A 25,572-nucleotide genomic window follows, 5' to 3' on the forward strand; every position below is an offset into this window, starting at 1 on the left:
CAAAACCTGTGCAGGGCAGCAGCGTCATGGGAGAGAGTCGAGGGTGGAGACTCAAGTTTACTGCTCAGAAGGAGGCAATGGAAAACCACTTCTGTATTTTTACCAAGAAAACTCTATGGATACACTACCAGAATGATTGCAGATGGAGGTAGGGTGTTCTGGGAGAGATGGGTCTTTGGTGTCACTCTGGGAGGAGGAGAACCCATGGTTGGAATTTAAAGGAGAGGAGAGAGAAATCAGAGTGGGCAGCAGCCATATAAAGGAGAGGCAATGTTGTTTACTAGAAAAAAACGTGGGACTGGAAGTCGAGAGACCCAGGTTTGTTTATTGAATGGAACTTGATATGCGCTTACTATGTGTCAAACACCGTTCTAAGCGCTGGGGTAGGTACAAGTTGATAAGGTCGGAGACGGTCCCTGTCCCGCATGGGGATTCACAGTCTTAAGTAGGAGGGAGAACAGGTATTGAATCCCCATTTTACAGTTGAGGAGGCTGAGGTGCAGAGAAGTTAAGCGACTTGCCCAAGATCACACAGGAAATTGCAGAGCAATTGGCAGAGCCAGGATTAGAAACCAGGTCCCTTGACTCCCAAGTCTGTGCTCTTGCCACTAGGCCACATTGCTTCTCTAATCCCAACTTTGTCCTGGCCTGCTGAGTGACCTTGGACGAATTACTTAACCCCACTCTGCCTGGAATAAGGACTATACCTGATCAGATAATCTTTTAATGACCCCAGTGCTTAGCACATACAAAAGTACTTACTAAATATCATCATCATTGTTGTTATTATTATTATACAAAGACTCAGTGGTGGGAGAGAGAGCCCCTCTATGGTGGGTCAGTTAATGTTGATGATGTTGTTGGAGTGGAAAAGATGGTCTTGGGATATAAAGGTTGATGAGAGTACACAGGCAAGCAGTCAGCCAGGGTAGGGCCAGCAGTGGGGAACTTTGAAAATCAGAATGGTATAGTTGTTCCAGAAGGTAAATGGGAAGGTTAACAGAGTGGAATGACACTGTTGAAGCTGCAGACATAGAAGATTATTTTAGCTGTTGGATGCAGAATTATGTTGGAATGTGGAAAAGGTGGAGGGTAAGAGAAAACTCTAGAGATTCCAGATGTGGGAGAGCCTAGCTCTGGATGAGGGATTCGGCTGTGGAGACAGAGAGGAATGGGTGGTGAGGATGATGAGGTGTATAAGAAAGCAGCTAGATTATGAGGGAGAGAAATGAAGGTGGCCCTCATTCCCCTCTGGAAGATCCCCAAAACAACCCAACATCCATTGTTTTGCGGCTCAGAGATGTGGCTTCCCGTGCTTGTTTCACACGAGCCCAGAGGCAACTTCAGGCATATGCCATCGTGGTAGACAACTTTTCACTTTGAGCATGGAGGGGAAACAGCATGCTTGGAGCATGATGAGTGAACAGTAACAAAATGCAGATATACCTTGAGAAAAAAGTCACTAGAAAATTAGAAAAAGAATCAAAGACAATGATAAAAAAAAGGGTTAGATGATGTTTGCACCAAGTTAGGAACCTGGACATAGTTTCCCTTTTCTTCCATTCATTTTTATTCAGGCATCCTATCATCTGTTCTGTTCTCTTAGGTAAATGGTATTTCTTTTTACCCCAATCATCTAGATCATTCATTCATTCATTCAATAGTATTTATTGAGCGCTTACTATGTGCAGAGCACTGTACTAAGTGCTTGGAATGTACAATTTGGCAACAGAGACAATCCTTGCCCATGACGGGCTTACAGTCTAATCGGGACTAGTTCTTACTCTCCCCCTCCTTTGTGATCACCTGTTTTATTTTTTGGCCCCTCCTTTTCAGTTTCTCCCTCTTATTCTTTCATCTTCCTTCTTTTTCCTCTTCCCCCCCAGAAACAATCTGCAGGGGCAGAATAAAAAGATGTTCACCCAGTGGTCAACTCAAAACAGAGAAAAATAATTGGTTGCCCGACCACCTCCACATCAACAGAAACTCCTTACTGTTGGCTTTAAAGCACTCAATCACCTTGCCTACTCCTACCTCACCTCCCTGGTAATAATAATAATGATATTTGTTAATAATCATTATAATAATAATGGTATTTGTTAAGTGCTTACTATGTGCCAAGCACTGTTCTAAGCACTGGGGAAGATACAGGATAATCAACTTGTCCCACATAAGGCTCACAGTCTTAATCCCCATTTTACAGATGAGGTAACTGAGGCACCGAGAAATTAAGTGACTTGCCCAAAGTCACACAGCTGACAGGTGGCAGAGCTGGGATTAGAACCCATGACCTCTGACTCCTAAGCCTATGCTCTTTCCATTTGTTAAGCGCTTACTATGTGCCAAGCACTGTACTAAGCGCTGGGGCGGATACAAGCAAATCGGGTTGGACCCAGTCCCTGTCCCACATGGGGCTCACAGTCCCAATCCCCATTTTATAGATGAGACACAGAGGAAGTGAAGTGACTTGCACAAGGTCACAGAGCAGGCATGTGGCGGAGCTGGGATTAGAACCTATGACTCTCAGACCTGTACTCTCTCCATTATGCCTGGCTGCTTCTGATTTCCTGCTACAACCAGCCCACACACTTTGCTCCTCTAATGCCAGCCCACTCACTGTACTTTGATCTCTATCTCACCGCCGACCCCTAGCCCACGTCCTGCCTCTGGCCTAGAACTCCCTCCCCCTTCATATCTGTCAGACGTTCACTCTCCCCACCTTTAAAGCCTTATTAAAAATATATCTCAACCAAGAGGCCTTCCCCAACTAGGCCCTCATTTCCTCCTCTCCCACTCCCTTCTGTGTCACCCTTGTACTAGGATTTGCACCCTTTTTTCACCCCTCCCTCAGCCCCACAGTACTTATGTACATATCTGTAATTTATTTACTTATATTAATGCCTGTCTCCTCCTCTAGACGGTAAGCTCATTGTGGGCAGGTATTGTGTCTTCCAACTCTGTTGTATATGCTCTCCCAAGCGCTTAGTACAGCACTGTGAACACAGTAAGCACTCACCTGCCTCTGGCCTGGAAAGAGAAGCAGTGTGGCCTAGTGGATAGGGCACAGGCCTGGGAGTCAGAAGGACCTGGGTTCTGATTCTGGCTCTGCCACTTGTCTTCTGTTTGACCTTGGGTGACTTGCTTGACTTCTCTGTGCCTCAGTTTCCTCATCTGGGAAATGGGGATTAAGACTGTGAGCCCTAGAAGGAACAGGGACTATGTCCAACCTTAATACAGTGCCTGGCATATAATAAACAATCACAAATGCTCTTCCCCTCTTCAAAACCCTACTTAGAGCTCATCTCCTCCAAGAGGCCTTCCCAGACTGAGCTTCCCCTTTTCCCTCTGCTCCCTCTGCTCCCCCTCTATCCCCCCTTCACCTCCCCTCAGCTAAGCCCTCTTTTCCCCCCTTTCTCTCTGCTCCTCCCCCTCTCCCTTCCCCTCCCCTCAGCACTGTACTCATCTGCTCAACTGCATATATTTTCATTACCCGATTTATTTTGTTAGTGAGATGTACATCACCTTGATTCTGTTTATTTACTATTGTTTTAATGAGATGTTCATCCCCTTGATTCTATTTATTGCTATTGTTTTGGTCTGTCTGTCTCCCCCGACTAGACTGTAAGTCCATCAAAGGGCAGGGACTGTATCTGTTACCGATTTGTACATTCCAAGCGCTTAGTACAGTGCTCTGCACAAAGTAAGCACTCAACAAATACTATTGAATGAATGAATGAATGAATGAATGAAATTGTTTATTTGATTGACTTGCCCGAGGTCAAACAGCAGACAAGTGGCGGAGCTGGGATTAGAACCCAAGTCCTCTGACTCCAAGGTTCATATTCTTTCCACTAGACCATGCTGCTTCCCATGAGAAGGCTGAGAAAGGGATTCTGGACAGGACATTCATTATGTGATCAGAGAAATGGGAAGAGCAGCTAGCTCTGAGTCAGAAGAAAGTGCAAAGAGGGAGAGAGGAAAGAAAGTAGGGGTAGTCCCCTGTCTCTGGGTGATCAGTGCCCCAGAAGAATGGCTTCCTTCACAGTGCCAGAAGCCTGGGGTGCCAGCTTTTTTGTTCACGTGATTCAGGCAGGCCTGTCTTTAAGATTTGGGAATCCAACTCCTCTGGGTTTTGGGGAATCGCATCCCAATGGCCCCTCTCTGTGCCCCCCTTCCCAATTAATTTATTTTTTTGGCTGGATAATTTTGTACTTAGATTATTAATCTTAGGGATCCTCTTGGAGGTGTGGGGAACACCGCACTTTTGGAAGACCCTGGCTTCTTCCCAGATCTAAAATGCGAGCTTGATTCTCAGCATGTTCTCTGTCTCTCTCTCTGTCTCTCTGTCTCTCCCTCTCTCCCCATGGAGCAAAGTGGGCTTGGATGACCATAACTAGGATGTGGGAGCTCCCTGAAGCTCCCATACCATGGTCCCATCAGAAGGTTGCTAGACTATAACCTTGTTCTGGGCAAGGAATATGTCTACCAACTCTTATATTGTACTCTTCCAAGCGCTTAATACAGTGCTCTGTATACAGTGCTCAATAAATACAGTTGATAATCAGTTGCCAGGTCTTCACTGCTGCTTGTAGGTGGAGTTTGAAGGGACTTCATTCTGCAGGCAGTGAGCTTTCGTACATCTAGGGAGAGTCACTCGCTGACCTATAGTGGATCCTCGGCTACCTCCTTGGTTCCCTTACTTCCTTTACCAATTAATGATTTTGTTTTGTTTTTGCGAGGTGTAGGAGGGAGGTTTGTGAACTGGGATTATACTGGGAGCCATTTAACAGGGAGGCTCCTGATCAATGAAAATATATCCAGGCCAGAAAGGACCAGTCTACCCCCACAGGAGGGGCCATGGAGAGCAGTATCCTTTGGAGTTGGGAGGGATATCTGTGCTCTGGGCCTCAGAGGAGCATTTTACAATCCCAGGGTGACCACCCTGCAGAGAGAAGAGAGGCCTTGAGCTGGGAGTTGTGCAAGGAACTAGACACGCCAATGGGAGGACCCCTGAGGAGAAAATCCACTTTGCTGGATGACGGCAGAAAAGTTCTAAATGTAGAAGGGCTGCGTGTGCTGAGAGCCTTCCATACAACATAGGAAAACTTGCTGGAATGCTTCCCTTATAGTAAGAGGGAAGCAGCTTGGCCTAGCAGAAAGAGCCCGACCTTGGAATCAGTGGACCTGAGTTCTAATCCCAGCTCTGCCCCTTGTTTGTTGGGTGACCTTGGCTCAAGTCACTTAGCTTCTCTGTGCCTCAGTTTTGTCATCTGAAAATGGGAATTCAATACCTGTTCTCCCACCCCATTAAACTGTGCATCCTGTGTGGAACAGAGATTGTGTTTGACCTTATTTTCCTATATCTACCTCAGCAATTTAGTACAGTGAGTAATAATAATAATGGTGGTATTTGTTAAGCACTTACTATGTGCCAAACACTGGGGTAGATACAAGATAAGCAGGATGTCTCATGTGGGGTTCACAGTCTTAATCCCCATTTTACAGATGAGGTAACTGAGGCACAGAGAAGTTAAGTGGCTTGCCCAAGGTCATGCAGCAGACAAGTGGCAGAGGTGGGATTAGAACCCACGTCCTCTGACTCCCAAGCCCGTACTCATTGGCATTACTTCTCTAGTACATGTAGTAAGTGCTTAACAAATGTTATTAAAAATAAAAAAAAAAAATTGTGATATTTAAGCGCCTACTATGTGCAAAGCACTGTTCTAAGCGCTGGGGGATACAAGGTGATCAGGGTGTCCCACCTGGGGCTCACAGTTTTAATCCCCATTGACAGATGAGGTAACTGAGGCAAAGAGAAGTTAAGTGACTTGCCCGAGGTCACACAGCTGACTAGCGGCGGAGCTGGGATTAGAACCCATGACTTCTGACTCCCAAACCCGCGCTCTTTCCACTGAGCCACGCTATTATTATATAAGATCCAGCAGAAACTGGAGGCCTGAACCCAGGTGAGTGAGGAGGGACAGAAGAGCTGGGAGTTACTTTGTAGTCTGAGAAATTTTGAATGACTGAAGTCTGAAGGACCTGAAACTCCATGAAAGTTGTCACTAGATTGCAATTAAACTCTACCTTCTTCATTTGAGTGTTAGGGATTTTCATTGATCAGGAGTCCCCCGTTTCATGTCCCCCACTAAAATTCCAGCTCACATAGCTCCCTCCTCCACATAGAAAAAAAACAAATGGATTAATTGGGAAAGGAAGATGCACTGTGCTAGATTTCAGGGGAGCAGGAGGAAAAACAAGGACAAAATTGGTAGGAGAGTGATTATGCCGGGGTGAGAGAAGCAGCGTGGTCTAGTGGATAGAGCAAGGGCCTGGGAATCAAAAGGACCTGGGTTCTAATCCTGGCTCCTCAACATGTCCTTGTGGGACCTTGGGGAAGTCACTTAATTTCTCTGTGCCTCAGTTCCCTCATCTGTAAAATGGGGATTAAGGCTGTGAGTTCCACGTGAGACTAATTACCTTGTATCTACTACAGCGTTTAGAACAGTGCTTGGCACATTATAAGTGCTTAACAAATACTATTATTATTATTATTCTCTGGGACTCAGTTACCTCATCTGTAAAATCAGTTACCTCATCTGAGCCCCATGTGGGACAGGGACTGTGTCCAACCTGATTTGTTTGTATCCACCCCAATGCTTAGTACAGTGCCTGGCACCTAGTAAGCGCTCAACAAATACCATTATTATTAGTATTAAATAAAAGTAAATGTACAACTGGATATTCACATTTCCCTAAATGCTGAGGATGGGAATGAGTCCTAAGGGTGACTGTTGGGTTGATACACCTTGGGAAGTTGGGTATTAATTAGGCCAAGGCCTCCAGAAAGAGATGGATTTTAGAAAGGCTTGAAATTTGTACTAACCTCTTACTACAGTGCTCTGCACATAGTAAACACTCAGTAAATATGATTGAATGAATGAATGAATGAGTTGGGGAGGGCCATGGTCAATCAATCAAAAAGCATTTCCTGGACTATGGTCTGGTCAATCAAAAATCAGCAATGCCTAGGGGAAAGAACACAGGCCTGGGAGTCAGAGGACTTGGGTTCTAATCCCCATGGCCACTTGCCTGCTATGTGATCTTGGGCAAGTCACTTAACTGCTCTGGGCCTCATCTATAAAATGGGGATCCCATACCTGTTTTCCCTCTCTCCTAGACTGTGAACCCCACGCAGGAGAGGGGAGTCTGTCTGACCTGATTTTGTACAGTGCTCGACACATTGTAAGTGCTTAACAAATGCCACAATATTATTCAGGGACTCCCCGGTGATAAGAGGAAAACCCCAAGGCAAAAGGCATGCGGTTTCCCATACACCCCACTGGCCCGGCATATTCTCTTAAAGCTCTGGGAAGCATTCATTTTCCATTCAGTGTCCTCTCCCTGGCTGCACTGCTCTCTGCTTCCTGCCCCACCATAGAGGTAGCTTCATTTCAGAATATAGAAGATGGTTCTTGGAAAGAGAGGGCTCTTCTGGCTCTTTTCTCTTCTTCCCAGTCTTTTCTGGTCTTGCTTCCCCTTTCTTGTCTCCTCCCCCTACTCGCCTCTATTCTTTTTCCTGCCCCATCCTTCGGGGTTTGAGGAAAGGCAAATAAAGGAGTAGCTGGATGACAAAGATGGCAGATGAGCCCTTGCCAGACTAATGGGCTTCTGAGCCCAGAGCCCAGAAGGAGAGGACAGCTGTGCTGAAGCCAGGTGGCCTAGGGTGCCTGGAGAGGCCTGGAGTGGAGGGAATCAGCGGTCTATTTTTTCAGGTCTCCTTCACATTCACTTTGGGCAGGGCGAAGCCCTGACTGTCACCAGCCCCCTGCCTAGAAGATTCAGGCCACCATCTCTGGCTGATCCCCCCTAGACTGGAAGCTCTTGGTGGGCAGGGTACGTTTTTACTTTATTATTTTATCTATTTATTGTTTTTGTTTATTGTATTCGCTGAAGCATTTCGTACAGTGCGCCGCATACAATAAGCGCTCGATAAATACTACCGATCGATCCATACTCCCTCGTGTCGAAGATACCGGTGGACTCAGTTTCAGGTCACCCCTGAGTCAGCACCCTCCCCCTTCCCTTTCCTTCAAGCCCCATTTTGGGAATATCCAGAGCCTCCCCCATGCCTCACTCCTCCCTCTTCTCTTGTAGAACTCACCCACTGCCCCACCCGCCCTCCGAACGTCCCATCTTTGCCACTCCGTGGGCCATGGAGAACGAGCTTCCAACGCCACCGACATCTAGCAGTTCCAACGTTGCCAGTGGAGCCGGCGGTGCCAGCGGTGCCAGTGGTGCCAGCAGCAGTGGGGGTGGCCGTCCAGCTGGCCCACAGATCTCTGTCTATAGCAGCATCCCTGACAGGCAGACAGTCCAGGTGAGCCGTGCAGTGGAGCAGCTGTTCTGTCGGGGGGAGGGCTATCAAAAGGAATGGAATCCAAAGGGAGATGGAAGCTGAGGGGAGAAAAATCTAGAGGGGGTGGGGGTTATTTGGTAAAGATCCTGCCTGGGGAAGAGGGATCTGAGGGTAGGTGACCCAGTCTGAACTCCTCAGAGGTGTGTGGTGAGCCTGGCCTGGGGGGCTTGGGGTCTAATTCACCTGCTCTTAGGGCCCTAAGAGGGAGTTGTGGCCACAGAGGGTTTGAGTCTGAAGTGGGAAGCCGAGGCGGGGGAACCTCCAGACTATTTGGTTGGGCAGGGTTGGCAGAGAAACAGATATATATGTACATATCTATTGTGGTACTTATGTCTGCTGTGTGACCTTGAGCAAGCCACTTAACCTCTCTATGCCTCAGTTACCTCACCTGTAAAATGGGGATTAAGACTGTGAGCCCCATGTAGGACAACCTGATTACCTTTTATCTACCTCAGTGCTTAGAACAGTGCTTGGCACACAGTAAATGCTTAACAAATACCACCATCATCATCATCATATATATCTATATATATATCTATATATATATATATCTATTGTGGTACTTATATGTGTGTATAATATATATAATTATAATATATCTAAAAATATATGCCTGCTATATATACAACACACACACATCTATCATGGGTCCTGTATATATATATACATCCATTATGGTACTTGTATATAGGTATATAGGTATGTATATATGTAGGGGTGTGTGTATGTGTGTGTATAAGTGTATATATAGAGAGAGAGGTATATGTATGTAGGTGTGTGTATATATATATAGGAAGGTATATAGGTGAGTGTTGCACACTCACCTATATACACAGGCCCCCTCTGTGTGTGTATATATATAGGTATATAGCTATTGTAGTACTTAGATATATGTACACATCTATTATGAGACTTGTATATATATATGCACATATCCATTATGGTACTTGGTGACTTTGTCCAACCTCATTTTCTTGTATCTACCCCAGTGCTTAGTACAGTGCCTGGCACATAGTAAGCACTTAATAAATCCCATAATTATTAATTATTATTGTGTACATATCTATTGTGGTTCTGAGATATATGTGTATACATACCTATTGTGGGATCTGTTAAGTGATTACTATGTGCCAAGCACTGTTCTAAGCACTAAGGTAGATACAAGTCAGTCAGGTTGGATGCAGTCTCTGTCCGACATGGGGTTCATAGTCTGAGTAGGAGGGAAGAGGATTTAATCCCCATTTTACAGATGGGGTAACTGAGGCACGGAGAAGTGAAGTGACTTTCCCAAGGTCACACAGCAGACATGTGGCGGAGCCAGGATCAGAACCCAGGTTTTCTGACTCCCAGGCCCATGCTCTTTCCACTAAGCCATGCTGCTTTTCTAGGCCACGCTGAGGGGACCGAGAAGGAGCAGAGGATGAGGAGAAGCCAGGGAAAACCTTTTGTCACTTTCTCAAAGCTGCTGTTCAGTCATTCACAGGGGGATGAACGGAAAGGATCCAGGGTCAGGGTTGAGGCAGTGCCAGAGGCAGCCCAAGAACAGAGAGGGAAGATGTTCTTGGCGTTGCCCAGTTTGTCCCACAAGACCTCCCTAAGGACAGCACAGACTGAAGGAAACCATAGACAGAACCTTAGTGGGTAAAACAGAGGAGATTACCGAGTTCCCTTGGACTCTTGAACTCCACAACCACTCTTCCCCTTCACCTCCCATCCTCTTCCGTTTCATCTCTTCCTCTTCAACCCTGCTGGCTGGGACTGTGAGCTCCTTGAGGGCAGAAGGAGCAAGGACGCTACATCTCAAGCTTCAAAAACTTCTGTGTTCTCAATTACAAGTTAAACCCAGAATTGGTTTTGGGTTTAGTGTTAAATTCAGAAAGTGAGAAGGGGGGAAGGGAGGTCCAGCCATTCAGTGCTAATTGAAGGGCTAACTAATTGAAGTCAGTTAATCAGTCATATTTATCGAGCGGTCACTGTGGGTAGAGAGCACTGTCCTAAATGCTTGGGAGAGTACAGTATAACCATATTACAGACACATTCCCTGCCCACAGTGAATTTACAGTCTAGAGTGGGGGACAGATTAAGATAAATAAATAAATTACATGTATGTACGTAAATGCTCTAAGGCTGGGATGGGGAAATGAATCAAAGGAGCGAGTCAGGGCAGTGCAGAAGGGGGTGGGAGAAGATTGGGGGCGTTGAAACCGTGGATGTGGTTGGGGCTCTGGCTGTATGAACAACGACTCACCCTCTGACTCAAGAAGACTCTTGATTCCTGGGGAGGGTGGAGAAAAATCAGGGAGCGAGGCTAATCTGTGAGGCTGGTGACCTCGCCCCCACCTCCTCCCGCTCCCCAGGTGATCCAGCAGGCCCTGCACCGCCAGCCCAGCACAGCGGCTCAGTACCTGCAGCAGATGTATGCGGCGCAGCAGCAGCATCTCATGCTGCACACAGCAGCACTCCAGCAGCAGCAGCACTTGAGCAGCGCCCAGCTCCAGAGCCTGGCGGCGGTGCAGCAGGTACAGTGGGGATGGGTCGGAGGACTAAGAGATGGAGCCAAGCAGCAAAGATGGAGGGAGAAACAGGGCAGTAGTACCTGAGCCCGGGCGGGAGTGGCCGTGTAGCGGGTTCTGGTGGAGCAGGAAAGCCGAGACAACCGGAGGTGGGAAGTGGGGATAATATTAATAATTGTGGTATGTGTTAAGCGCTTACTATGTACCAGGCACTTTACTAAACTCGGGTGGAGACCAGCAAATTGAGTTGGATGCAGTTCCCGTCCCACATGGGGCTCACGGTCTCAATCCCCATTTGACAGATGAGGTAACTGAGGCCCAAGAGAAGTGAAGTGACTTCCCCAAGGCCACAGAGCAGACTGGTGGCAGAGCAGGGATTAGAACCCATGCCCTTCTGACTCCCAGGCCCGCTGCTGCTTGAGCAGGGCCTGGGGAGTGGGGAATCAATCAATCATTCATATTTATTGAGTGCTTACTGTGTGCAAAGCACTGTATTAAGTGCTTGGTCAAGGATAATACAACAGAGTTGGTAGACATGTACCCTGCCCTCGAGGAGCTTTCAGTCTAAAGAGGGAATATACACGTTACAGATTGAATGGGCAGGGAAGCTGAGCTGCGGGGAGGTGGAAGGTGGGGATACGGGACCCAGGAATATGGAAGGAAGGCACCTGGGCTTCGAAAATATGGGGATCAGGCCGTGGTTGGAGAACAGGGCCAGAGGGAGGGGACTCAATCAATCAATCATTCATATTTATTGAGCACTTACTTTGTGCAGAGGACTGTACTGAGTGCCTGGAAAAGTAAAATACAACAGAATTGATAGCCATGTTCCTTGCCCACAACTAGCTTACAGTCTAGAGGGGGAGAAGGGGCCAACCCAGCAGTATTTCTATAGGAAAAGGATGTCAGTGCTTAGTCCAGTGCTCGGCACATAGTAGGAGCTTAATAAATAGCGCAATTATGGGATGAGGACACTGGGAACAAGGGAACTGGGACTGGGTGGGGGCCGGGGGTGTCCTGGGGAGGATTGGGGAACGAATAACATCTGTTTGCTTTCTTACAGGCGAGTCTGGTGGCCAACAGACAGGCTGGTCCCTCGGGTAACACTGGCTCCACGCAGTCCCCAGCTCAGCAATCCTCAGTGAGTGGGGGAAGGGCAAGCAACCAGCAGGATCTACGGGCTTGAGTCCCCCTCCTATCTAACATCCAGTTAGAGTGGACCCTGGGCCAGGAACTACCCCCTGACCCCCCAGCCCAATCGCTAGGAAGCAGGTCTGAGGAGACCTACAGTCTTTTCCCCCTGTCACCTCCTCTTATTTTCCCATTTGGTCCCTTTCATTTTCCTCCTTCTCTTTTTTTTTTCTGGTATTTGTTAAGCACTTACTACGTGCCAGGCACTGTATTAAGCACGGGGTAGCTGCAAGCTAACCGGAAGATAAAGTTAACCACCACGTGGGGCTCACAATTTAATCCCCATTTTATAGATGAGCTGAGGCACAGAAAAGTGAAGTGCTAAGGTAGCACAGTGAGCATGTGGCTAGTGAAGCAGCATGGCACAGTGGATAGAGCAAAGGCCTGGGAGTCAGAAGGTCATGAGTTCTAACCCTGCCTCAGCCACTTATCTGCTGTGTGACCTTGGACAAGTCACTTCACTTCTCTGGGCTTCAGGTACCCCAACTGTAAAATGGGGATTGAGACTGTGAGCCCCATGTGGGACAGAGACTGTGTTCAACCTGATTTGCTTGTATCTACCCCAGCACTTAGTAGAGTGCCTGGCACATAAGTAAGCGCTTAACAAGTACCATAATTTGGTACCGGGAAGCAGCATGGCTCAGTGGAAAGAGCCTGGGCTTCGGAGTCAGAGGTAATGGGTTCGACTCCCGGCTCTGGCACTTGTCAGCTGTGTGACTCTGGGTAAGTTACTTAACTTCTCTATGCCTCAGTTACCTCATCTGTAAAATGGGGATTAACTGTGAGCCTCATGTGGAACAACCTGATTACCCTGTATCTACCCCAGTGCTTAGAACAGTGCTCTGCACATAGTAAGTACTTAACAAATACCAACATTATTATTATTGTAATTATTATTAAGTGGCAGAGACAGAATTAGAACCTGGATCTTTCTGATTCTCAGGTCTGTGCTCTGTCCATTAAGCCACGCTACTTCTCTTCCCTTCCCAGCTCTCAGAGATGCCCCACAGCAGCTCAGAGCTTTTGAATCCTCTGGGCTCCATGACTTCCCAGACTCCAGATCTCCCCAGAATAGGTTCTCCTGCCTGTCTATGTTTGATGTCTAGTACAGCCTCCCACCTTCTGGGCCCCCTTGCTGCTCAATAAATAAGTTCACTTCCCCATTGCCCTCCCCCGAGTGGGCCTGGCTGAACCAGGACTCAGGCCCGTGGGCTAGGGGTAGGGCCTGAGTCAGGGCAGTGCCCAGGACTCGCCCCCTCCCCTGCCCCCAGTGGAGCCAATCCAGGTCCTGTTCCACATGGTAGATCCTGAAGGAAACTAGGCGGAAGTAAGGGGCTGGGAGTGGGCCAAAGGTGGTACCGGAAGACTATAGGACTGGTGGTGGTCCAGCTCACAGATTCCCTCTGCCCTCATTTCACTCCAGATAAACCTGGCAACTTCACCTGCTGCAGCCCAGCTCATCAACCGGGCTCAGAGTGTCAGTTCAGCTGCGGCCGCCGCTTCAGGCATCAGCCAGCCAGCTGTCCTCCTGGGTAATGCCTCTTCCTCCCCTGCCCTGACAGCCAGCCAGGCCCAGATGTATCTGCGGGCCCAGATGGTGAGTGCCCACTGCCTGGGCCTGAAGGGTGGGAAGGCCAGGAGAGGGAGGGCAGGTGATGCAGGGTTTAGGGCGCCAAAGGGCTGGGAGAGGGGTAGAGACTTGGGGGGCCAGAGATTGAGGCTCAGTTTAAGGAGTCGGAGTGTGGCACCCGGGTGAGGTGGGGAAGATCTGAAAGGGTCCAGGAGAGCCTCCACTTAACCTTCCACCCTTTTCTGAATGAGAGCAGATTGCCCGATCCCATCTGTTTCCTTTCTTAGAAGAAACTGGGCCTCCTGGCTGCTCAATATATAAGGTCGGCCACCCCCAGTGCCCCTGCCCAGCTAGGCTATATCAGGGCTCAGGCCAATGGGCCTTTTTCCATCCTAATCCCCCACATCCAGAGTCTCAGTGTGGGAAGAGACCCCCTGTCTTCACACCTGTTCACACCCAGGCACATGCTCTCTCCTCCTCATTTACACTCACACACCCATGTTTACACTCACACAGGGACCACCCTACCCCTACCCCCGCCTCCCCTCTACCTCACATACACAGGAAGTTGAGGAGGACATCACTAGGTTCAAGGAGAATTTGGATAAATCAACGGAAGCCAAGTTCAGATTCGAGTGAAAGTTAGGGATGTTACTAGGAGAAATTAGAGAAGTTAGTTCAAAGAGCATCTGGTTGCTTGAACGAGTCTTTTATGCATTGTTAGAGACAAGCGTTGCTATTAGAGGCACCTCTGGAACTATGAGAATGGCTGTAAGGAAGACTTCCAGCATCACACTGTTCCTTCAAACATCCTTTGGTGCCATCACTGGAGACAGAATCCTGGGCTGGAAGGACCAAGTATAGCATTTCTTATGTTTTTATGGCTCCCAGGGAAGCCCAGACAGAAACGTACACAGACATAGAGGCCCTCACACACCACCACGGATACACATTGACAGTCAGACGCACAAGTACACCCACAAGGACCCAGGCTCTCAGGCCGTCATCATCATCATCAGTGGTATTTATTGAGCACTTACTGTGTGCAGAGCATGGGCAGAGCCCTTTACTAAATGCTCGGAGGAATATAGAACAACAGAATTGGTAAATTCCCTCCCCATAAAGAGTTTACCGTCCAGATGGAGACTGTACATATTACAGATCATACCTACAGATACACACACACACACAGACACATAGCAACAGCCACCAAGTTGTCCCTCCTGTGGGCCCCCTACCCCCTCAGCGTCCCCAGGACATCTGTTTAAATCCATAATTGAGCTAATTCCAGGGAGACAAAAACCAGGGAGTGGCAGCCACATCTCTGCTACGCGGTGGCCCCAGGCCTGGCTCAGCGTTGGGAGAGTCAGGCTGGATGGACTCAACCTGGCCCCATGTCCCAGGGAGCTGGCCCAGGCCAGGGTCCCAGAGGAAGACAGGGGGAGTCGCGGCTGTCCAGACCTTGGCGTTCCCTACATCTCCCCTATCCCCCGGCCTTCTGGAGCTCTCCCGAGCCCAAGTTAGATGTGGTTCCTGGCTCTGGCCCTGCTGCCACCCACACCCCTCTCTGCTGCTTCTTGGGAGCAGCTGGGCTGTTTTCTGAGCCCCCTTCAGACCTTCCTGCCGCTCCTTCTCCTGGGCGAGGGATCCCCTTCCGGCTTCCCTGTTAAGGCACCTCTCCCGCGTCTCTGCCACCTCTTCCCCCTCCTCCCAGTTTCCCTTCAGGCCTCCCTTCTCCTCCCTACTCCTCCCACCACTATCACCACCTTCACCACCACCACAACCCCCACCCCCAGCCCCCGGCCGGGCCAAAGCACCTGTTTCCTGTGATTCCAGGCCCAGCCGGGTCCCCTGGTGCAGGTCTCTAGAAGCCTAGGCCGTGCTGTTCCTTTGTCCCCTCAGCTCATCTTTACGCCCACGGCCACCGTCGCCACCATGCCGCCTGAGCTCTGCACTGGCTCCCCTGCCCAGCCCCCCACCCCCACCCAGGTGAGGATCCCACGGCCGCGAGGGACAGAGGGCGGGGGTCGGGCGTTTCAGGAGGGGTTCAGATGTTTCTTTGTTCCTGCCGCCCTGCTGGGGGGGTCCCAGGTCCTCCGGCCTCAGTTTCCCCATAGGGAAAATGTGGGCCATCCAGGACACACTTTCACCCAAGAGGGTCACTAGGTGGGTAAACCCCAAGAGAAATCCAGGGTTCCCCTCGTTATCCCTTCAGTATTCCTCCCCAGCCTCCCTCCGTGCCACTTTCTAACTCCCCCCACTTCCCATCACTCTCCCACCAAGCGTCCCCCAACCATTCCTCAGTTTCTCCCACACTCGCCCAGGTACCCTACCTCCTCCCACCCCCGCCACGCTCGCCTTCCCCATCCTCAGATCTTCAGGCTGTTCAGCTAGGCTCTTCTTCCCCTCTCTCCCTCTCCAGGAGCCCCCCAGCCCTTTCCCCAGGGGGAGCCTGGCCCGGCCCGTTCCTCTTTCCGTTCCTCACCGTCACCGTGGCTCGAGGTCACAGGCCAGGGAGCAAAGATGAGCAGCTGGGGGCGGGGGGAAAGCGGGGAGGACGGCCTTACCCTAGCTGTGGACATCTGGGCGCTGGAGAATGGGAGGAACTTAAGAGAATTCCCGGGAAGCTGGGGAGGGGAAGGAGCTTCCCTGGGAAAGGGTCAGCAGAGGGAGCAGCTGGATAGTTCGGGAGACCAGGGGCCGGCCCAGGTGGACGCAGCCCCTTGGGACCGGAAGAGGGCGCTAGGAACTAAGCTGCCAAAAAGGAGGGAAAAGGTGGGAGTGGGCGGCAGGGAGCATGGCAGGGGCCTACTGGGAGTGGGGCGGGGGTCGGGGGGAGAGTAGACAGTCAGAAACCCTTTCCCTTGCCCCACTGATCCCGAGCTGGCCTTTCCCTGCCTCCGCTTCTGCCCTGGTTTGGGACCCGCACCTGAGGCCCACCAGGTTCTTGACCTCTCCTCCTACTGCCCACCCTCTCCCCGGCTTCACCCGATCCCTCCCTGCCTCTATCCTCTTCCCTCCTCCTTCCCCTCCCTGCCTCTCCTGGCCTCACCCCACCCCGTGCCTGCCTGCCTGTCTGCCTGCCTGGCATTTCCCCGCCACCGCGCCCCCCAAGCTCCCTTGGACCCCTCTGTTCCAGGTCCAGAACGTGGCCCTCCGGACGCAGCAGACGGCAGCGGCGGCAGCGGCGGCCTCCTCGGGCCCTCCGCCCCCCCAGCCCACATTGCCCAGCCTGACCCTGAAACCCCCTCCCGGCAGCAGCCAGCCTCTACCCACCCCCTCCCCGGGCAGGAGCGCGGCCCCGGGACCCCCTGCCAAGCCAGGCATAGCTGACAGTGCAGCCGAGCAGCTCAAGAAGGGGGACGGCGGCGGCGGGGGTGTGCCGGGGGCCACAGAGGGCCGGGGCCTCGCCCGGACGGGTCCCGCTGCGGCCACACACCCCCTCATCGCACCGGGTAAGATCCCGGGCAGCACCCGGGTCCAGGAGCCAGAACTGAAGTAGTAGTGCCGGGCTCTGGGTCTGGACTCTTGGGGCGCAGGAGACCCCAAGGGCCCTCCTTCCCTCTTCCCCCGCCCCCGACCCCGAAGGAGAGGGCAGGAAGCCTCCTGCTTTCTCAAAGGGGGCTGGTGCCCAGGCCGCTCCAGTCCCAGACCCTGGAGTGCTCACTGGGTCCTGACTCTGTGCCACCTCAGGTTAGGCAGAGGGGAAGGGTGGGGCGGGGTGGGAAAAGGAGCTGGGGAGAAGGTGACAATGTAGAGAAGGCCCTGCTGTGGGCACAGAGGGCTCTGCCCCCATTGAGTGGCCATTGAGTCAGGTGGGAGGGGAAGGACAGCCATCCCGTTTGGGGCCGAGGCAGCAAGGAGATTAAGTAGCGAGGTGCCGAGGACGCCGATACAGGCCGATGGGTAGCGGACGGGTGGTACAGCCTGGCACTCACTGAGAATCTGGGTTCTAGGCCGGCCTAAACCCAACCGATTCCGGAGCCGGGGCTGGGCCCGGCCCAGCCTCAAACCAAGCCCGAGAAGCAGGACCCAAAGCCAGGCCAACATTTGCCTAACCGAGCCAGGGATAAGCTCGGCTCTAGAGGGAATGAGCCGTACCCACCACGCTCTCCCAGGGGGCTAAATGGGACTTGTAGGCCCATTGATGCCTAAGGACAGTTGTGAGTGTGTGTGTGTGTACACAAGTGACTCATGGAGCACACAGGTTGACGTGATGGCCCCGCAACTGAAGACCCTATGACCCCAGGAAGCTCCAGCTTGGCCCAGCTGTCCATGGGCCAGGCCAATAAGCAAGGCTTTAACTAGAGGGCCTTACCTCCCCTTAGCCACAAGCTCTGATAGACCCACAATCGCATGACACCCACTTACAGTCATGCTTGGCCCTAAAGGCCCCCCGCAGCCCCCAAATCCCAGCCTCAAGGACCTGGGAACAAACAACAAAGTTGCCTGAGGGAGGAGACAAATGCTCCCTCCCCTTTACTGACCCCAGGCAGAGTCCAGCCTGACTTTTGATCCAGGCCTCATTCCACCCCCGCCATCCTCTGCCCTCCCCATTTCTCCCTGAGAGAACCCAAGCCCGGGAGGAGGCCCAGGTGGGGAGAAGAAGCGAGGAAGGAGGAGAGGAGAACAAGGGGCGATGGGAGGTGGGTGGGGTGGCAAAGCAAGCAGGCTTCTCGGCCCACTGAGACCCACCCCCGACAGCTGTGTGGGGCATGACCCCTCCCCCAAGGCTACTCTTGCCGCCTCTGCTGCTTCTGCTGCTGCTGCTCCTGCTCTCATCACCTTGGCAACACACTTTTCTAGGCCTTGGGCAGAAAGGCCCCTTCTGCTCTGAAAAGCCAAGGGGAGAGAGTAGAGGCCGAGGAGCTGGGTCTCAGCGGGTGTTGTAGGGGAGCAAGCCAACGCAGATCGGAAGCATTCCCTGGAGGCTGCCGTGTTTGGAAGAGAGGTGGTGGCAGGGCTAGGGCCAGTAGGAGACAGTGGTCCGGAGGGCCAGCGAGGATAGGGGTGGGAGTAGGGGTCATCAGCCAGCGGGGTTACGGGGGAAAGGTGGCCAGCGATTGCTGATCCAGGCCAGCCTTTGGGGCCGGAGGAGAGTTCTGTACTGGGGTTGCCATTGACTTCTCAGATTTCGAAGGGCATCCAACGGAGAACTATGTCAGGAGAACCAAGGTGAAATAGTGTTTCCAGAAGAAGAGTGTGGTCCATGATGTTGAAAGCTGCCAGGAGGTCAAGTGGGATTAGAGTGGAGTAGAGTCTGCTGGTTATAGCAATGAGGGAAATATGGTGACGGTACTCACGGGTGACTTTTTTTTTAACTTTCTATGGTATTTCTAAAGTGCTTACTATGTGCCAAGCACTGTACTAAACACTGGGGTAGTTACAAGATGACCAGGTTGGACACAGTCCCTGTCCCACATGGGGTTCACAGTCTAAGAAGAAGAGAGATCAGGGATCGAGTCCCCATTTAACGGTTGAGGAAATTGAGGCAGAGAGAAGTTGTGTCTTGCCCCAGGTCACGCAGCAGGCAAACCCCCGCTCCTCAGTGAGATGCCCCAACTCCTGCCTCTTGGGAGTTTGGAAGCATGCTGGCCACCCTTGTCTTATGGGCAAGAATGGGGCCAGGCCCTGGAGGCTTTGCTTCTTTGGAGGGAGGGATGGAAGGGGTTGGGGGTCGGGGTGAGTCATTGGGAATCTAGGACTGGGCTGCTTCTGTTAGTGTATCCCTTAGCATCCCTGCCTCCCTCTTTATTTTTTTATTGTATTTAAGAGTTTACTATGTGCCCAGCACTGTTCTAAGCTCTGGGTAGGTACAAGTTAATTAGATCGGACACAGTCCCTGTCCTGCGTGGGACTCACAGTCTAAGTGGGAGGGAGAACGGGTGCTGAATTCCCACTTTACAGTTGAGGAAACTGAGGCACAGAGAAGTTAAGAGACTTGCCCCAGATTACACAGCAAGCGATTGGCAGATCCGGATTAGAACCCAGGTCCTTCTGACTCCCAGACCTGTGCTCTTTCCTCTAAGTCACGTTACTTCTCTTGCACCAGCGTGGCTTAGTGGCAAGAGGCCGGACTTGGGAGTTAGAGGTCATGGGTTCTAATCCCGGCTCTGCCACTTGTCAGCTGTGTGACCTTGGGCAAGTCACTTCACTTCTCTGTGCCTCAGTTCCCTCATCTGTAAAATAGGGATTAAGACAGTGAACCCCACGTGGGACAACCTGATAACCTTGTATCTACATCAGCATTTAGATCAATGCTTGGCACATAGCAAGTGCTTAACAAATGCCATCATTATTACTATTATTATTATTTCACCATGCCCACTATGGTCTCAGAGAGGGAAGGTTTTTCTACTTCACCTACTCCCTCCCATTCTGTTGGTCAGAGTGCTTACACAAATTTTGACTGCCCAAGCCTTGGAAGTGGAGCAGGTTGAGGGCAGCAGAGGCAGTAAGGGGCAGGAGCGACAGTGCTCGGGGGTTCTGATTCATTCATTCATTCATTCAATCGTATTTATTGAGCGCTTACTGTGTGCAGAGCATTAGAGGAGGGCCTCATGGCAAGTGCCGTGGACTCACCCTCAGCCTGAAGTAGCCTCAAGAGACACTACCTTCCCCCTCAGCCAATGGAGGATCTTGGCCCAGAGCAGTCAGTCAATCAACGGTATTTATTGAGTGCTTACTATGTGCAGATCACTGTACTAAGCGCTTGGAAGAGTACAGTACAACAGAGTCGTTAGACAGAGTCTCCGCCTACATCGAGTTTATGGTCTAGAGGAGGAGGGAGACCTATCCCTGACCCCTTGCCTTTTTGTTTCTTTAATGGCATACATTAAGTGCTTATTATGTACCAGGCACTGAAAGAAGCACTGGGGTAGGTATAAGATAATCAGGTTGGACACAGTCTTTATTCTACATATAATAATAATGAGGTATTTGTTAAGCGCTTACTATGTGCCAAGCACTGTTCTAAACGCTGGGGTAGATACAAGGTTATCAGGTTGTCCCACGTGGGGCTCACAGTCTTAATCCCCATTTTACAGATGAGATAACTGAGGCACAGAGAAGTGAAGTGACTTGTCCAAAGTCACACCGTTGGCAAGTGGCAGAGCTGGGATTAGAACCCATGACCTCTGACTTCCAAGCCCGTGCTCTTTCCCCTAAGCCACACTGCTTCTCTTGCTCACACTCTTAATCCTCATTGTACAGATGAGGTAACCGAGGCACAGAGAAGTTAAGTGACTTGCCTTGGGTCACACGGCAGACAAGTGGTGGAGCTGGGATTAGAACCCAGATCCTCTGACACCCAGGCCTATGCTCTTTCCACTAGGCCATGCTGCTTCCTGGGGAAGGAATGAGAATTTAATGTTGGTATTTGTTAAGTGCTTACTATGTGCAGAGCACTGTTCTAAGCGCTGGGGGAGATACAGGGTAATCAGGTTGCCCCACGTGAGGCTCACAATCTTAATCCCCATTTTACAGACGAGGTCACTAAGGCACAGAGAAGTTAAGTGACTTGCCCACAGTCACAGCTGACAAGTGGTAGAACCGGGATTCGAACCCATGACCTCTGACTGCCAAGCCCGTGCTCTTTCCACTGAGCCACACTGCTTCTCTTGCTCAGCTAACTCCAAGCAGGAGTTTTTTCTCCTGTACTGGGCTCCTTTAGGCCAAGAGGTGCTGTGCTGTGGCCCTGAAGGACAGACCCTCCTCCACTGAGGCTCCAGGTGCTCTGTCTGGGCATTGCAAGGCAGTAACCTAGACGCCAACTCTAGACTGTAAGCTTGTTGTGGGCAGGGAATATGTCTACCAACTATTTTCTATTGCACTCTCCCAAGCGCTTAGAAGAGAAGCAGCATGGCTCAGTGGAAAGAGCACTGGCTGGGGAGTTAGAGGTCATGGGTTCAAATCTCAGCTCTGCTGCTTGTCAGCTGTGTGACTTTGGGCAATCACTTGACTTCTCTGTGCCTCAGTTACCTCATCTGAAAATGGGGATTAAGACTGTGAGCCCCACACGGGGCAACCCGATCACCTTATATCTTCCCCAGCCCTTAGAACAGTGCTTTGCACATAGTAACCGCTTAACAATGCTATTATTATTATTATTAGAGTGCTCTGCACACAGTAAGTGCTCAATAAATACCATTGATTGATTGGATGGGATTTACCCATCTTTTGGTGCCTTAAGGAAAGCAGAGGAGGAGAAGGGTGGAGAAGGAGGGGACTCAAATGTCTACTGATGCCTTAGGGAAAATGGAGGACAAGGATGGGGAAGAGAAGGATGGACAAGAGGAGGAGGAGGGGGAAAAGGGAGAGGGAGGAGAAGGAGGGACGGTAGAGGGGAAAGGAGGAGTCGGGGTTGGGGGGAGAGGAAGAGCAAGGGGAGAAGGAGGAGAAAGGGGAAAGGAGAGAGGAGAAAATACCTTAATTGGGTCTGGCAATTGCTTCAGATTCCTGGATCCTGAGGCCTTGGACCCAGGCTTTGGACAGAGGTCCTTAGGAGCCGATTAATGATGGAGGCTTGATTGATTCATGAGGTACTGTGGCGGGAGTTTTAAAATTTAGAGAATATAGGGTGACTGGTGTGGGATTGCGAGAATTCAGATTTTCTAAATCAATCAGTGGTATTTATTGAGCGCTTACTGCATGCGAGCAGAGCGCCAAACTAAGCGCTAGGGAGAGTACAATATAACAGAGTTAGTAGACAGGTTCCCCACCCACAGTGAGTTTACAGGTTAGAAAAGTACCTGGTCTGGTTTTTACCCACAGAGCTTAGTCAGGGCTTTCCAAGACAAAGCAAACACACCTAGAGCCCAAGAACAGAGTCTGTCCTTTCTCCTGCAGTCCTTGGGAACAGGAATTTTCAGGTAGTCCAAATGTTGCCTTTGGACTCTGAGAAGGGAATTGATTCTTTCTTTTTACTGTCTGGTTTGGTCTTGCTCCTTCCTGCCCAGGTTTTTTAATCCTCTGGCAAGCAGAGACCCATAGAAATTTCTGTGGGTCTCTGCTGAGGCCTGAGGCCTAAAGAGAAGCGTGAGGAGGGTTTTAGGGTTCTAAAGCTGAAGTTGGTCTGGCTTCCAACCAAGTCCTTTAAGCAATCAATCACTGGAATTTATTAAGTGCTTACTCTATGTGCTGAGCACTTTCCTAGGCATTTGGGAGAGTGTAATGCAATGGAGTTGGGAGATATAATCCCTGCCCTCAAGGAGCTGACAATCTAGTCGGGGAATCACACAAAAATAAATTACAGATGGGAAACAAAGGAGTGGAAACAGATGTATACAAGTGCCCTTGGAATTTCTGAAATTGAATCTCCATTTAAAAAGGCTCAGCCCTCTGTCATTATAACTACTTGCTTTCATGGACGTTTGGAAACCATTGATCATTGCTCTCTCCAGCTAGCTCTCCTCTCCTCTCCTCTCAACAGACCAGGGGAGAGCTAGTGGAGAGAGCAATAATGAGCTGGAGGGGAAAGCTAGCTCTTCCTTCTTACTTAAGTTGTGAGCTTTATGTGAGAGAGGAACTGTGTCCTGATTATTCTGTATCTTCCCCAGGGCATAGAACAGGGCTTGACACATAGTAAGCACTTAAGTCCCACAGTTCCTTTTATTATTATCATTATTATTGTTATTAATAAAGCACTGCCTCGAGGCAGGGTGGCAGAAACCAGACAATCAAGGGCCTTTCCCAATTCTCCCTCCCACAAATCTAGTTTGTTTCAGTCCTGGTAATATGGAAGTTTGCTGTGGGCAGGGAATGTGCCTGTTTATTGTCATGTGGTACTCTTCCAAGTGCTTAGAACAGTGCTCTGCACATAGTAAGCGCTCAATAAATATGATTGAATGAATGAATGAGTGAATATCCCTAGCCCTCCCAGTTCCTCGCCCAGTTTCTAGAGCTGATTCAACTCAGCAAGGCTGGCCTAGCCCCAGGTCAACACACAGTTCAGCCTACACTGGGCACCTCGCATTACTGCTGGGGAGAGGAGGTAGAGGGGAGTAGCCTAGATCCAACCCAATTATCTTGTGCCCACCCCAGCGCTTAGTACAGTTCCTGTCACATGGTAAGCGCTTAACAAATACCAGAATTATTATCCGGCTATGAATTCAAGGTAATTATGGCTGCCTGGACTTTTTGACAGGGGCAAATACCTGGGCCGGTACCCAATGACATTGATGACAAGAAATGTGCCACCAACTCTGAATATTGTACTCTCCTAAACTCTTAGCACAGTGCTCTGCACACAATAAGAGGTCAGTAAATACCACTGATTGATGGGACCACCATGAGGGCCCCCGACACAAAATAGCTGCCTGTGGGACTCTATAAACACACACCCGGGACCTGATAGCATGTGGACCAGAGCCTCCATATTCATCATCTCCTCCTTATCCCTCTTCCCTCCTCCCATTTATGCAGCCTGAAAATTAAGGTTTCCAGACAGGACGTTCTGCTTCAGTCAGAGACCAACTGCTGCTCAGTCGCTGCTGAAATGACTTCAGGGACTTTCAGGCACTGCCTGGGCTGGAGGTGAATTGCCTGGGTGACACTTTGGCCAGAGAGAGTCTGTGGAGGCTGACCTTTTGGCAGAGTATCAGCCCTGAGCATCACCCTCCCTAGCCATAGAGAAAGAGAGCCTGCCTGGGGACTGTTCTGCCTGGCATAGGCACTGCCCATTGCCCACTCTGCTACTTGTCTGCTGTGTGACCTTGGGCTAGTCACTTCACTTCTCTGCCCTCAGTTACCTCATCTGTAAAATGGAGAAATGAGATTGTGAGCCCCACATGGACTGTCTCCAACCCAATTTGCTTATATCCACCCTAGCGCTTAGTTCAGTGCCTTGGCACATAGTAAGGGCTTAACAAATACCATAATAATAAGTTATTAATAACTTTTAATGGTATTTGTTAAGTTCTTATTATTTGTTAAGTTCTTACTATGTGCCAGGCACTAAACTCTAGGGGAGATACAAGCTAATCAGGTTGGGCGCAGTCCATATTGCTCATGGGGCTCACAGCCTTAATCCCCATTTTACAGCTGAGGTAACTGAAGCCTAGAGAGGTGAAGTGACTTGTCCAAGGTCACAAAGCAGGCAAGTGGCGGAGCTGGGATTAGAACCCATGTTCTTCTGCCCCCCAGGCCCTTGCATTAAGCCATGCTTTGTTTGGGCTGGGTAATTGAAGCTCAGGCCCGCCAGCTTCCCTTGTCCCAGTTGGTTCTCAACTTCGCCCTGGTTCCGATTCTCTGCAAGCAGGGAACCAGACCAGAGGTGAGTCTGAAACAAATCAGAAGTGAATTGAGACATTTCAATCAGGGCAATTGTCTCCCACTTTCTTTCCTAGGGAGCTCTACCCTGTTGTCGAATTGTACTTTCCAAGCGCTTAGTACAGTGCTCTGCACATAGTAAGCGCTCAATAAATACGATTGAATAAATGAGTGACTCTGGAGAGCTGCAGTCACACTGCATCCTTACCTGGAATTGATTTTTAATATCTTTCTCACTGCTAGAGTGGAAGCTCCTTGAGGCCAGGAATACTGTGTATTGTCAACTGTAGAGAAGAAGCATGGCTTAGTGGAAAGAGCACGGGCTTGGGAGTCAGAGGGTGTGGGTTCTACTCCCGGCTCCTCCGCTTGTCTGCTGTGTGATCTTGGGCAAGCCACTTTATTTCTAGCACTAAATACATACACCATTGATGGACTGCAGAAGGAGGACAGACTGTAAACTTGTTGTGGGCAGGAAACTTGTGTACCAACTCTGCTATATTATACCCTCCCAAGTGCTTAGTACAGTGCTCTGCACTCAGTAAGCGCTCAATAAATACAATTAATTGATTGAAGGCAGGAGCAGTCATTTGTCTCAAACACTGCTTGGTTAA

The 25,572-nt window shown here is 50.3% G+C and overlaps 1 protein-coding gene across 4 annotated transcripts in view; it reads left to right on the forward strand.

Annotated features, from left to right (window-relative positions):
- Positions 1–8,161: 8,161 nt before the first annotated feature.
- PHC2 (polyhomeotic homolog 2) overlaps positions 8,162–25,572 on the forward strand; it is a 54,707-nt gene continuing 37,296 nt past the window's right edge. For 2 of the 4 annotated variants that reach the window (XM_029065596.2, XM_029065598.2), the window contains exons 1-6: positions 8,162–8,380; positions 10,777–10,938; positions 11,996–12,073; positions 13,547–13,720; positions 15,596–15,682; positions 16,833–17,148. In XM_029065596.2, the coding sequence (XP_028921429.1) occupies positions 8,216–8,380; positions 10,777–10,938; positions 11,996–12,073; positions 13,547–13,720; positions 15,596–15,682; positions 16,833–17,148 (982 nt within the window). In that variant the 5' untranslated portion in view covers positions 8,162–8,215. The remainder of the gene's footprint in view (positions 8,381–10,776; positions 10,939–11,995; positions 12,074–13,546; positions 13,721–15,595; positions 15,683–16,832; positions 17,149–25,572) is intronic. The other 2 variants (XM_029065597.2, XM_029065599.2) reach the window with 1 other exon arrangement.

The sequence above is a fragment of the Ornithorhynchus anatinus genome, chromosome 5, assembly GCF_004115215.2.
Source record: "Ornithorhynchus anatinus isolate Pmale09 chromosome 5, mOrnAna1.pri.v4, whole genome shotgun sequence".
In the NCBI taxonomy this organism is placed as follows: domain Eukaryota; kingdom Metazoa; phylum Chordata; class Mammalia; order Monotremata; family Ornithorhynchidae; genus Ornithorhynchus; species Ornithorhynchus anatinus.